This window comes from Clupea harengus, chromosome 1 (genome assembly GCF_900700415.2).
Source record: "Clupea harengus chromosome 1, Ch_v2.0.2, whole genome shotgun sequence".
Classification (NCBI taxonomy): Eukaryota; Metazoa; Chordata; class Actinopteri; order Clupeiformes; family Clupeidae; genus Clupea; species Clupea harengus.
The window spans coordinates 30,023,144-30,036,152 of NC_045152.1; the positions used below are offsets into that span (position 1 = coordinate 30,023,144).

Here is a 13,009-nt window from a genome sequence, read left to right on the forward strand (position 1 = left end):
ACTGTGGCATTGTCTTAGCAACCGGCAGCCAAACCTTCTCATTTCAAACAGTAGGTGAAGTGAGGTGAGGTTGGTGGGTGGGAGGGGGTGTGAATAAAGAGAACAGCACAACTTAAGGCACATTAAAACCGACTTTATTACTTGATTCTAGGAGAAATGGAATGTAAAAAGCAGTGCGACAATGATTCTGATAGACAGTGGGGTTGGACCAGAGACCAAAATTGTGTGGTGGTGCAGAGTGGGGGGGACACCTGAGTCCTGGAGCTCACGGGTGACCACTCATGGGAGGGGTTAAGGACATCCCGGACAAGTGCCTGAGGAGTGGGAGAGAGAGAGAGAGAGAGAGAGAGAGAGAGAGAGAGAGAGAGAGAGAGAGAGAGAGAGAGAGAGAGAGAGAGAGAGAGAGAGAGACTCAGCCCATAGTTCAGAGCCTATATTTATAATGCCTTACGCCTCTAAAAAGCGAGCTGTGAACAACATACACCACAATACATACTGCCCACAATAGTCACAAAAGCATCTCACTTTTATTCATAACAGAAATCTCAGCAAAAGCAACTATGTTCTGAACACTGTCTGTAGTAAATATCAGTACATGTATACGAATAGGAAGCAATCACGCTCACAATTACATTAAATAGCATAAAGCTATTTAGTAATGTTTGATAGTAGTCATACACCAGCAATAGTATAGTACAAAAACACACTAAACACAGTATAGTAGGTTCGAGATGTTATATTTTAATTAACAGGCTAGAGGGTGCATTACTGGAGCTGACCTCTAGGGGGAGCTGTGTGATCTACAGCTCGCCGGGATCATGTAAAACATGGTCCGGGAGTGGTTCCTGACACACTGCTGGTGTGGTGAACTCCATCAGGTACTCGCACCGGCTGGGCTCAGAGGTGGACATCACCACCGTCTCTTTACCGCACGTCAACTTCACCTGAGAGACACACAAACACGAACGCATGATACACTTAATTCGCTTTTTCAAAAAGATGCTGTGTTATAATCCACCACGGCAAGTCATAAGCATTACATTTTTTCCCTGTGAGCCATTAGAAGAATGGGCCAGACTGTGTGGGGTGCAATCAGACACAGTACATGTACATTGGGACATGGACAGGGACATAACAATTTGCCAGTCACGTAGCACTATGGCCAGTCATCACTGCATATCATATGCATTGTTTTAATGACTCCACCATGAAAACTGAGTATGGAAAGGTTTCCTCATACTTTGGTCCAGCACTTGGTCATTTGATCTTGCTGTTCTAAGGAAGCCATCAGTGAATCTGAAATCATATTTGGCCTGAGGGACTGTTATTCGATGACGTAGCTCACCACTGCACAGCACAGAACTGACTGAACACACCACTGTTATTTGATGGCGTAGCTCACCACTGCACAGCACAGAACTGACTGAACACACCACTGTTATTTGATGGCGTAGCTCACCACTGCACAGCACAGAACTGACTGAACACACCACTGTTATTTGATGGCGTAGCCCACCATTTCACAGCACAGAACTGACTGAACACATGACTGCTCTGAGAAGCAGAACGCGCACTGTGCATTATAAAAGCTTGTCTGTTTTACCAGGCACCACCCCTTCAACTGGCCCTGATGCTGATGCTTTTGGTGCTGTTGATGAGCCAGCGTGAGAAGAACGCTGAAACTGGTTGTCACATAGGCGTAAGGTGCCCTGCCGTACTGAAATATATTCTGTTATCCTGACAGCCTCTAGTAGTGTAAATATGGTTTATGCACACCAATAATCACCTGCCAATTTGGCATATTTAAACACATATTTAACACAAACTGTAATATCATGGTGGGAAAAAAACATATTCTCTCACATTAGGTAAGTGTCCAAGTGCCAGTAGTGAACCAAGAAGCTCCAGCGTATGATTAATGATGTTGTGCATATATCCCCTGTACATGACTGATGTTGCACATGAAGCCCTTATACATGTGTAATAATGCTGTATAGATAACCCTTCTATGGGAGGTAATGTTGTGTGTGCAGTCCTTCTGTACGAGTGATTATGCTGTATAGATAACCCTTCTATGGGAGGTAATGTTGTGTGTGCAGTCCTTCTGTATGAGTGATTATGCTGTATAGATAACCCTTCTATGGGTGGTAATGTTGTGTGTGCAGTCCTTCTGTATGAGTGATTATGCTGTATAGATAACCCTTCTATGGGAGGTAATGTTGTGTGTGCAGTCCTTCTGTATGAGTGATTATGCTGTACATGCAGCCCTTGTGTATGAGTGATAATGTAGCATATGTGGCCCTCACAAACAGTCGTATGCTAATGTTTGGGCGCCTCAGAGCAAAATCCACATTGTGTTGATGTTTGAAGTGAAAAGAAGTAAATACAACCCCTGCAGCAAAAGAACATTTAAAAATGTGAATTTCTTCAAATGTTTCTGCACCGTTTCTGCACTTTTTATTAAATTAAGTTAAAATTAGAAGAAGAAAAAACTTTGGGCACCCTTCCACTTTTAGTTTAAATAAATGTGTACATTAACAATAAGGCATTAGAATAAGGCTGCGATATAAATAAGGGAATAGGTCTGAATACTTCCTGAATGCAACCGACAGAGGATGTAAATAAATCTGATGTCCACAACGCAACCGGTTAAAAAAAAACACACCAAAGCATTTCCCAGCTTGCGATTTCCAATGTTTCAAATGTTATTAAAAGGTTTTTCAAAATGGCTGTTAAGGGTAACTATGGAAGTCAACGCGAGATCTTGAGGACCAAGAAAGGCCAACCAATCCACTCGTTTGACTCAAAAAACCTACAGGAAGATGAATCTGACACAGGCGTGGTGGTGCACCATTCCACTGTGCAGCACTGCATGCACAAACAGGGTTTATCTAGAAGGGCCATCAGAGGGACACTTAACCAACGAACTAATCATAAATGTTGATGTCCTAGGTATGCAAAGCAACATGTAGATAAGCCAGGGTCATCTGGGAAATAAGTGCCGTGAGCAAATACAATTTAGTTTTTGTCCACAAATCACCAAAGGTGTTTCAGGAGAAAAGGGAGCAGCATTTGATTAAAAGAACCCCATGACGACTACGTTACGCATGTGGGTGGATGTATTCTGTTTTAGCAGCCAGCGGCACAGGAAACGATAATGAGTTCCTCTAAATATCAGCAAATTCGGAATGCAAACATCATGCAGTCAGTCAAGAAACTGAAGCCTACAATATGTTGGTCTCTACGATAGGACAATGATTCAAGGTATACCTCAAAATACTCCACAAAGTACTTCAAGAAAATAAATGTATCTCAGACTTTTCAATAACAGACTTTTAGCGGTCTACAATAATCATTTGCAAGCTGTGATATCAGTCAAACGAGTATTACCGAGGTACCCAAACTTGCCACAGTTACTGTTCATTTTCTTTTTTTTTAAGTTAATTACTTAAGTAACACAGCATTTGAAGAAAGCCTCATTGTTTAATGTTTCTTTGCTGCAGGGGTTCTATGTACCTCTTTTCAGTGCCACAAGGGGTCCAGCTGTATGAGTGCTGGTGGTGACTTACTGTGGTGGAGCGGTTTGGGCCCTGCCAGCAGCCTGTTCCGTGATCATACTTCATTGCCGAGTATAAACTGTCCTCTGGACCAGCCCAGCTACCCCACGACCTACATGGCAGAGAGAGATAGGGAGGGGGGGGGGGGGGGAGAGAGAGAGGGAGAGAGAAATAGAGCACATTAAAGAAGTAGGAAATAGGTACATTTTCAGTTTGCTGAAATAAAATAATCTAGGGTTAAAAAAAAGATGCTTCTGTCAACTTAATCGATAGCATTTAGATTTAATCAAAAATGTATAAATTTGGTCCGAAATATTACACTTGTGGATAATGAATCAAGTCAAATTAAGTCAAGTATCTATGACCTTTTACTAGTCACACACTTCAAAGCCCCAGGAACAGGCTTACTCGACACCGAGGTTGTAAAGGTAGAGGTTAGAGGTTATAGAGGTCTCACCCGAGGTTGGTCTCAGATCCCCCGTACTTAGGTTTCTGTGAAACACGGTTGAAGGGGCAGAGTTTGTAGACATATCTGAGGGAGAGAGAGAGAGAGCGTGAGAGAGAGCATGAGAGAGAGCGAGAGAGGTACAGAGCATACTTGTTTACCTACAGAACTGTCTTAAACCTCCAATCAATCCCCTACAAATCCATTCCAAATTCCCTTAAAACCCCAGCTGTAAACATGAGGGCAGGTGCAGACAGAACCTACTCGCTAGTGGACAGCTCGTAGCACTGGCTGTAGAGGTGGGTGAACTCCCCAGAGGGGCCAAAATCAAAGGACAGTTCCTTCTCGATGGACCTGTGAATGAACACACACATTGCATACTGATGAAAATCTATATCTGCACTGCACTGCACTGTACTGTGGCCGTGTCATGAAACCTTAGTCTGAGAAATCACACTTCATAGCTCGGTGTTCCCTATTTTACAGAGAAAGCCCTACGGTTTTTGTACGGGAGAAAAAAAAAGAAGCACAAGAACAACTTTTAAGGAAGCCCTGCAGCACTCACTTGATTTGATCGTCCACTTCCCGTAGAGCCCTCTCTGCCTCATCAAAGTCATCGCGGGTTTTCTGAGCAGCTGCACGACAGGGCAGAGCAAAGGTTAAAGCTGACCTCTCAGACAGAGACACACGCGGCATACTAATGGCCATCCACAGACACAGCCGGTAGGCCAGACTTAAGCACACCAACTCAGGTGAGAAGGAAAACCGGCTTACGGTCAATCCTCTCGTACAGCATCCAAGCTTCTTCTGTAGTTCTTCTCTACTTCTCTAGTTTAGTGAGTTTGAGTGGTCTCAGTACAACCTTCCTCTAGTAGCCTGGCTTTTTACATTGCTAGTTCATCTTTTCTTATGGATATTCATCTGAAAAATTGGCTTTTGGAGGAAGGTTTTGTGACTTGTTGTTTGTCTACAGTCAATCGGCAAACACTGATAAGGGATGACTTGGCCCTGCACAGATCAGCGGACACGTCCCAAACAAACCCTGTCTGGGAAACAACCTTATGACCTGACCATTATGGTGCAGATAGATGGCCTAACGGGCTCACACTCACCATCAATGAGAGCTTTGGTATGGGCATCGTAGGGTGGCATGGCGTCCTCGTCCGGCTCGCTCTTCTCTGGAGTGTGCACAGAGGGTGGGGGCTGCAGGAGAGAAAGCGCACACTCGTGGTCCTTTCCTCTACGTGTTTGTACAAATGTCGACAATCCTCAATGAAAGTATATGTGGAATTGCCATGCTTCAAAATATCAACTGAAAAAAAGTATGACCAGTAAATCACGAGTAAGTAACAAAAGGAGGAGGAATGGTCGCCGCACCTTGTCCCCATCTTCGTCACGGTAGTCTTCCTCATCCTCGTCGTCGTCTTCGTTCTCGTCTTCTTCGTCGACGGGGTCGTCCTCTGGGTACGGCTCGTTGTCTGGGACGGGCTGCCGGGTCTCCTCTGCAGGGGGATCTACAGCGGCTGAGTCAGCCTGGGACTGAGACACGGCCCAGAGCACAGCTCATCAGAGAAGGAAGCAGCCTGCATAACAGACTCCCTACAACCCTAACCCAGACACACGCTAAGGCAGCGCTCACGATGACCAGCAGTATTTCAAAAATTATAATTCTTGGTTGTTACATTATGGGCTGCTATTGACCCTTGTATATCCAGTGTGATCGCCACCTGACTTCAGCAAAGACAATGGGAAATTTGACCCAGTACATCTGGTAGTAAAGTAAATACACCTGTAATCGTAATGACGGCCGGGAGAGTAAAAGGTTCTGACTAATCACGTGGAGAGACTGGAATATGCACAGAATAGTGCCTAGGATAAAGACTACACAGAGAGGGGGAGGGGGAGAGAGAGAGAGTGAGTGAGACAGAGACTGAGGAGAAAGAAAGAAAAAGAGAGCGAGAGAGAAAGAGAGTTGAGAGATACTCACCTCAGATATGTATTTCTCTTTTATGCTGACCCATGCGGTCTCAAATGATGAGGCATCCACTTTATCTACTCCCCCTAGCAGGCCCTAATGACAGACAAACCCAAATCACGACCATGCGCATGAGTTCATATGAGCACAAACCAACACCTCTAATTACAAACTCAGATGGGTGGGTCACATATACAGGCACCAGGACTCGTGATGCTGCTTATTTTGTCATTTATTGCATAAATGATGATAAACTGCAACTTATCTCTGCTTCTTTTAGCCTTCTAGTGGTGTTGGTATAAGGTTATGCACTATCTGCCTCAGCCACTCCCACTGCTTAATGTCCCACTTGTTTCATTAACAGCACAGCTGGATCTATAACTGTTCTCATTAAATGTTAAATGGACTACTTACACATTTATGTTATTGTCTTGCACTCAGTTGTGAAATGGAAAATAGTGTTCAAACATGCTTTTAAACTTGAGGCATACTGTTGTGACCAACTGTTTATTCAGCCATTATCTCACTCTTGCATGGAATAATAAAAGCCTGTTCCTAAATTCATGTACAGACCTATTGAAGGGTAATTTGAGTGAGCAGAATAAGGCCAGGAATGGTCGACACATTTTGAATGATCAGGTTGTTTGTTCAGTTCTTTCAACACCAGTACAGAATTACGCATGATTACTGTTCTAAATATTAACGAGAACTTGATTAATTATGGAACAGAGTTCAGAGGTTCAAACCCAGGCATGACATTTTATTTCAACTTCTGTCTGATTTTTCTACAGTATGACGAGTTTAAGTGGAATTTAAAGGGGAACAAAAATCACCACCACAAAATCTGACATTTCAATCGCAGCAAAATGACATGGTAAAACAAGGTGAGAGAGAAAGAAAGGAGTTGAGTAGAGTAATGTACCTGTGCTTCAACCTCTGTGAGCGCCCCATCAGAGTCTGGGTCCAGCTCAGAGTGGGACTGCAGCTCGGCTACGGACACGCTACGTCAGAGACAGACACACCAAACCCATCGTATTAATCACTGGCCAAGCCACACAGAGCAATCTGTCACACACACCAGTGTTAATTTTGGCAGCTATTTTAGATTTAGTCTTAGTCTTTAGACGAAAATGCATATTAGTTTTAGTCACTTTTAGTCATTTTTATCCTGCTTAGTTTTAGTCTAGTTTTCGTCGACGAAAACTCAGAACATTTTAGTCTAGTTTTAGTCGACGAAGTCTCATTACATTTTAGTCTAGTTTTAGTCACATTAAACTCAAAATTAAGTCCATCTTATAGTCACATTAAACTCCTTTCCATCCCTTCTCAGGCCCGGGGACCCCTTGTGTTGTGTCTACAACTGCATAATAGTCAAGCTTGCAGTACGTAAACTGTGGATGCAATTAGTCTCTAAGATACAGATCTCCTATGCCTACAGCTGAATTCCAATGAATTCAATGTAAATAATAATTTTAAGGCAATACTTAATTAACAGTATTATCATTAAAATATAAGAGAATATCAAATCTAGATTTTGAAGATTCAAATGATCTGATAACACAATACAACTACTATGCCTACCTGGCCTTAGTTAAATCAACCACATATCCTCCATATGAATTGCTGTGCAATCTGATAACCAACATACAGTATTTAGCTAGACGGATAGTTTGAGAGTTGAAAGTAGTGCTAATAACAATTGCATAAATAGACAAGGATATGTAAACCAATCACATATTAATTTATTTTTTCTTGATTAATGTCATGTGTGGCCTGTCCTATAGTCCATTCTGCAATGTGTTTACTAGCTAGTTATCGATAGCTAGTATAACTTAGCTATGCTACCTCATAGTTAGCCAACGTTAGCTAGCTAAACGTTTTGGAACTCATTTGCCAAGCCAAACGGGAGGTTTCAATCGAAAATGACTAGCTAGTTATCCAAGCTGACACAACCTATACACTCGACTGCCCCTTTGAAGTTAACTTAACGTTGGCTTATATTTAAGCAATATAGTACGAGTGCGAGTGGGGTAGGTAAGGGATATTCCCACGGGTGGTGTTCGGCCGTAGCCACGAGGCCGGAGGCCGAGTGGCGCAGGCAACAACAACAACAACAACAATTGTTATAAAACAATTTTATAGTCAACCAATTAACATTTAAACACGAAGTTATTGATTAAAAAATGTTTATTTCGCCATTGTTTCTCCGCAACAAAAAATAGTTCCATTGTCAACGTCTTTTGGAATAGAACTTTGAATTAACGGTTATCGCTTAATTGTATCAACGTGCTATAGAATGTTTCATCGAGGAGTGATTTATTATTAGCTGTGAAAAGTCCGAGTTGGGATGTCCTGGGATATTCCAACTCATGGAACGTCTCTTGTCCAATCAGAAACAGCTAAATAATTCAATAGAACCCAATTGTTTTATAAATTCGAATAACTAGTTAACATTAGCTAATTATCATTGACAGTTACTAGCTAATGTACCTTGGCATAAATGGCAGGGTTGTCTTGTGCGCTTTCAGGTGCCTCTTGTTGTGTTCTTCCCATCTATTTTGAAGCCACACGGTTTCTCTCCGGTTATTGCGGTGCATTGTGTTTTATTTTCTGTCAAGTTATAATTTAAGACTGTCCGGATATCTATTCTTATTTGTCTTCCAGTACCGAGTGCTTGAACTTCAGCCATCATATCGTTAAGCCATAGGGCGTCACTTGCATGTCTGGCCATCTCAGGGAGTGGAGGAGGGATAGATACAGGACCGGGCAACATTCAACCAATGATGTGCATACAAGTTTAGAAAAAAAAAACAATTGTGACTTAGTCAACCACCAACATTTTCGTCTCGTCTCGTCAACGAAAGTTAAAATAGATTTAGTCATAGTTTTTATTTATAAAGATCCGTTTTCGTCACGTCTTAGTCTCGTCTTAGTCACGGGAAAAAGGTCGTTAACGAATATTTTTCGTCATAGTTTTCGTCAACGAAATTAACACTGACACACACACACACACACACAATCACACACTTGGGACTTACTAGCCATCTTCATCATCATCCAGTTCCAAAAACACTTCTGCCATCTTGGCTTTGTCCTTCTCTGCATGAATAATGGCCTTTTGATCTGCAATGAGCCAAGATGGCAATTTACACTTTACAATAACGTCAATGGCATTTCTATGTTAATATTTTTTTTATACAATTTGTACAATATCACAACAAATAATATCTCTCCACTACTGCTACTAGTAGCATATTTCATGTTTCTTTGCAGTGGAATATGCCCTGATCCTATTCAAAATAATAAACCACATAAAGATGGATCTTTCAACCTTCCACACAATACAAAACTGGTCAGACAGAAGACACAGTGTTATGTCTTCAAAACACTGTAGGCTGTTCACTTGATGACATCGCTGCACTTACCTTCCCAGGCCTTGAGGTGGCGCTCTTTGGCTTCCTTCTCGGGCTGCTCCGCCACTTCCTTCACCGTTCTCAACGCCTCCAGTTTATCCTCCATGGTTTTCCGGTTGGTCTGCATCTCTGACAGCTTGCCCTATGCAGAGAGAGGAGCAGATGACACACGTCAGCTTTCTATCTAGTTACGGCCATCAGGCAGAGGATGAAACAGTGATTTTTTTAAAATGACATTTCACTTCAAACTACCGACAGCTCATCTTTCAGTCCCCCTTCTTGCTTTCCATGGGGGTATATTACAACCTTGTTACTTTAAGTTTAAAAAAAAGGACCAAAAATATCCCAAGCAGTCTTATCTTAATAACAATACAGTTTATTGAGTGGGCACAAGGCCATGTTGAAAGGACACAAATGTCCCAAGCAATTGATATCTTAACATCTTAATAGCAACAATACAGTCTCTATAATGAACTAGTGTAATACACAATGTCCTAGTAGTTTCATGTAAATATAAAGTTATATAAATATCTACAATCTGAGAATGAAAAATAAATCGATATCCTCTTACGGTCTGTCCATTCACCTGTTTCTCTTCCTGCTGCCTCTTGGCCTCGTTGATGAGCTGCTGTTTTAGGAGGAAGCCCTCTTTGGCAATCTCAGCCTGTTTCTGGAGTAATTCCCTCTCCTGGCGGCCCATCTCCCTGCAGGCGAACGGCACAACCGGTTAGGTCTCACACAAGGCGCTGGGGCGGGGGGGGGGGGTCGGGTACATGACACTAAAGGTACACTGACCCACATCTGAAAGGTCAAGGGTGGGTGGGGTGGGGAGGCCAGAAGCTCGACTAGGCTTGGTGTTCATCTCCAGTCACACTGTCCTTTAAGCTCCTGGAGGGGTACTGTCATGCTAGCGGGTGACGTAATGCTAGCGTTGGTATAACAGCTGTCACTCAAGAGTCGTTCAAAAGCCAATATTACATCACCCGGACCCCTTTTGGCACCCGGACACCTTTTGCCATGACAGTTGTCAGTACCAATGCACAATCATGACCCAGAGATTTAGGGCTAAAGGTTACCCACCTCTCAAACCCCTAAAACCCTCCAGGTGACTGACCAGCTGAGTCAACTGGGCGCCAGCAGGTTCGACTGGGATTTGAAACCAGGCCATTATGAGCTGGCAGCGTCTGAGCCAGCAACGCAAGCCAGTCAGCACCTCAACACAACATTTACATTGCAAATCATTAAAAGATGCTAGATATGTGATAGTAATTACTGCTGAAGATCAGTCTTTCCTCACACATCTACTCCTCTGAATAATATAGGTCATGTGCATAATTGTCAGTGTGCTTGTAGTGCCCATGGGAAATATCCTTCTATGTCAAAGAATAGCGAAAACAATGTGCACCTTTGCACATATTTCTCTTACAGTTGTTGCTACATACGAAAGAGTTCAAAGGACACAAGTTAGGAGGGGAGGACGCAGGGGAGAACTGCTGTCAACTCTACTCCAGAGGCACAGTGGACACACAGTCTCTGGCCTGAACACACTGTCTTGGCATTCAGCCTAGTGTATGAATGTTCCTCACTTAAGCCTCTTTCATATATAAATTCAGTTCCAATTCCTATATGACGCCAATCATCAATATTACGGCTTTCATTGTAAGTGGAAATGAAATGTTAAGATTCTGGGTCTCATAACTAAGGTTCATCAAGGATGTATAGATTCAGATAGATTTAGATTTATTCACGTAACGCCTTCAAATAATTGTAACTCCAGTTTCTGCCATTGTTTCCTTGCGTAAGGCCAAAGGTGGGGATTCGGTGCTGCATACCGGATGGTAGTTTCAACATTAGAGGGATTGTCAAGAAGACGCAGTCCATTAGCCAAGATCCAATAATTGTATCAGAGATTGAATGAAATAAAGAGTTAAAGATCACCTGCAGGTGTTCTGACATGTGGCTCCACTGTTGTACTCATCCGTGGTATCACAGCAGTCTGTGGAAAGAGCACATTTTAAGATTTGGTTGACACATTATGTGCCACAGGAATGCATTGAATAGTCAACAAACTGATTATTTAGCACAGCAGTACAGTAGGAAGAACTACACTAAGGAATATAAGTCTATAAGTCTGATAGAAATAGTAACAGATATAATTTTCATCAATCTACACACATGCCAATATGGAAGATTGTAGGTTCAGAAGTTAGTTGTGTTTAACACAATGTGGGAAGTAACTTTGGGCACTGCTTTGCTAGCAACATGATGTAAATGAAAGAAACTGTCAATTAATCGTTATCATAATTCCACTGAAAACCTGTGGAGGTACAGTATCTGCCAGGCTGGGTGGTGACAAAAACAAGATCTCCTTACCACAGATGCCATCATTAATGCGAGAAGATGGGATGAAAGAGGGTTTGTATCCTGCATTGGTGCAATGGAAACTGCCATTTGGACAAGCAGCCGTGCCTATGGGAACGTACATAGTAATATTTAATCAGAAATCGTGGGGTCATGGCCTATAGTGAGAAAGGCATTATTCGATGCATTGCTGCATGTGGACCACGGACCTGGTTCATCCGATCCATCCTTGCAGTCACAGTAGTCGTCATTTACACGGTCGAAAGGAATGGTACGAGACCCATCCAAACAAGTGAATGGCTTGTTCTCCTCATAGAATTGTCGCTCTATTATAGGTGAAAACAAGACAGAAAGAAAGTCATTGGCTGAATATAATAAATGTAAGTTCTACATCGTGAGTGAGGTTAGGTCCTCTATAAATGCAGTATAGTATGGTCCAGTAAATCATCGTTAACTTACTTGACAGAGGAACTCCGCGAGGCCGCTGAACTTCAACAGCATAACCTAAGCAAACACTGAGACTTAAGGCTAACAGTAGATACGCACAGGACATGATGCCGAGGGAATGTGAGACAAGACGCCTTCAGGTTTTCCTCACCTAAAAATAAAAAATAGCTGCTGTCAGGACAAATATCGAGCTGAAAAATCTAGATGTCAGTGAATGCAATCACTCTGCTGACCGCTAGACTTGTGTGTTATAACAACAGCTAGCTCATTATTCGCATCAATTACGTTACTCTACGGTAAGCTACGCTTAAAACGTAAAAGTGTTGTTTCAATTGCATTCAACTGTAAGCGTCAGAAGGAAACTTCCAAAATAGAAGATTCGTGATTTTACTTGATTAACGCTACTCAAATGACACATTGAAACTATTGGTTAGCTTTCTGGCAAAAGCAAAGACAAGAAAGCCATATCAAACTGCAAGGTTAGCTAGCAAGACAGCGACGAGCTAACTCGAGCAATCGCTTTATTAGACGAGGTAGCATCAGTATAACATTACAGTTAGGTTAGCTTTCTTAAAAACATATCCCTTACCGCTTTAAGTAGCACGTATGAGTATCTTACAATATAAGTAGTACAAATTTGCATTCAAGCAAATCAGCACACAACTGAATCACTTATAATAAGTGCGCTAATCATTCATACTTACTTCCGTAGCCGTTGCAGGGGAGAGGCGTCGAGCGTTTACACACGCATTGTGGTGTTCTGTTCTGATTGGTTTACAGCGAGGCCATTTTGTTCAAAGATTTGTGGGAA

General features: G+C 42.4%; 1 protein-coding gene across 2 annotated transcripts; it reads right to left on the minus strand.

Moving 5' to 3' along the window:
• Positions 1 to 117: 117 nt before the first annotated feature.
• On the minus strand, positions 118 to 13,009 carry prkcsh (protein kinase C substrate 80K-H). Of its 2 annotated transcripts, none has more exons than XM_012833777.3 (18): positions 12,903 to 13,009; positions 12,211 to 12,349; positions 11,961 to 12,077; positions 11,764 to 11,859; positions 11,329 to 11,386; positions 9,977 to 10,094; positions 9,403 to 9,532; positions 9,016 to 9,100; positions 6,900 to 6,978; positions 5,990 to 6,073; positions 5,380 to 5,541; positions 5,115 to 5,205; positions 4,568 to 4,637; positions 4,267 to 4,356; positions 4,015 to 4,089; positions 3,570 to 3,669; positions 780 to 944; positions 118 to 314 (listed from the first exon to the last, which is right to left on the minus strand). In XM_012833777.3, exons 2-17 carry the CDS (start codon positions 12,302 to 12,304, stop codon positions 801 to 803), a joined length of 1,593 nt encoding a protein of 530 aa, XP_012689231.2. In that variant the 5' UTR covers positions 12,305 to 12,349; positions 12,903 to 13,009; the 3' UTR covers positions 118 to 314; positions 780 to 800. The 2 variants fall into 2 exon arrangements, with proteins under 2 accessions (XP_012689231.2, XP_031431406.1); XM_031575546.2 differs by having other exon boundaries at positions 12,788 to 13,008.

Coding starts and splice junctions, on each gene's coding strand:
- prkcsh (XM_012833777.3), bottom strand. CDS start 12,304: ATGTCCTGTGCGTATCTACTGTTAGCCTTAAGTCTCAGTGTTTGCTTA. Junction 12,078..12,210: donor TCGCGGAGTTCCTCTGTCAA/GTAAGTTAACGA, acceptor CACCTATAATAG/AGCGACAATTCTATGAGGAG. Junction 10,095..11,328: donor ACATGTCAGAACACCTGCAG/GTGATCTTTAAC, acceptor GTTCGCCTGCAG/GGAGATGGGCCGCCAGGAGA.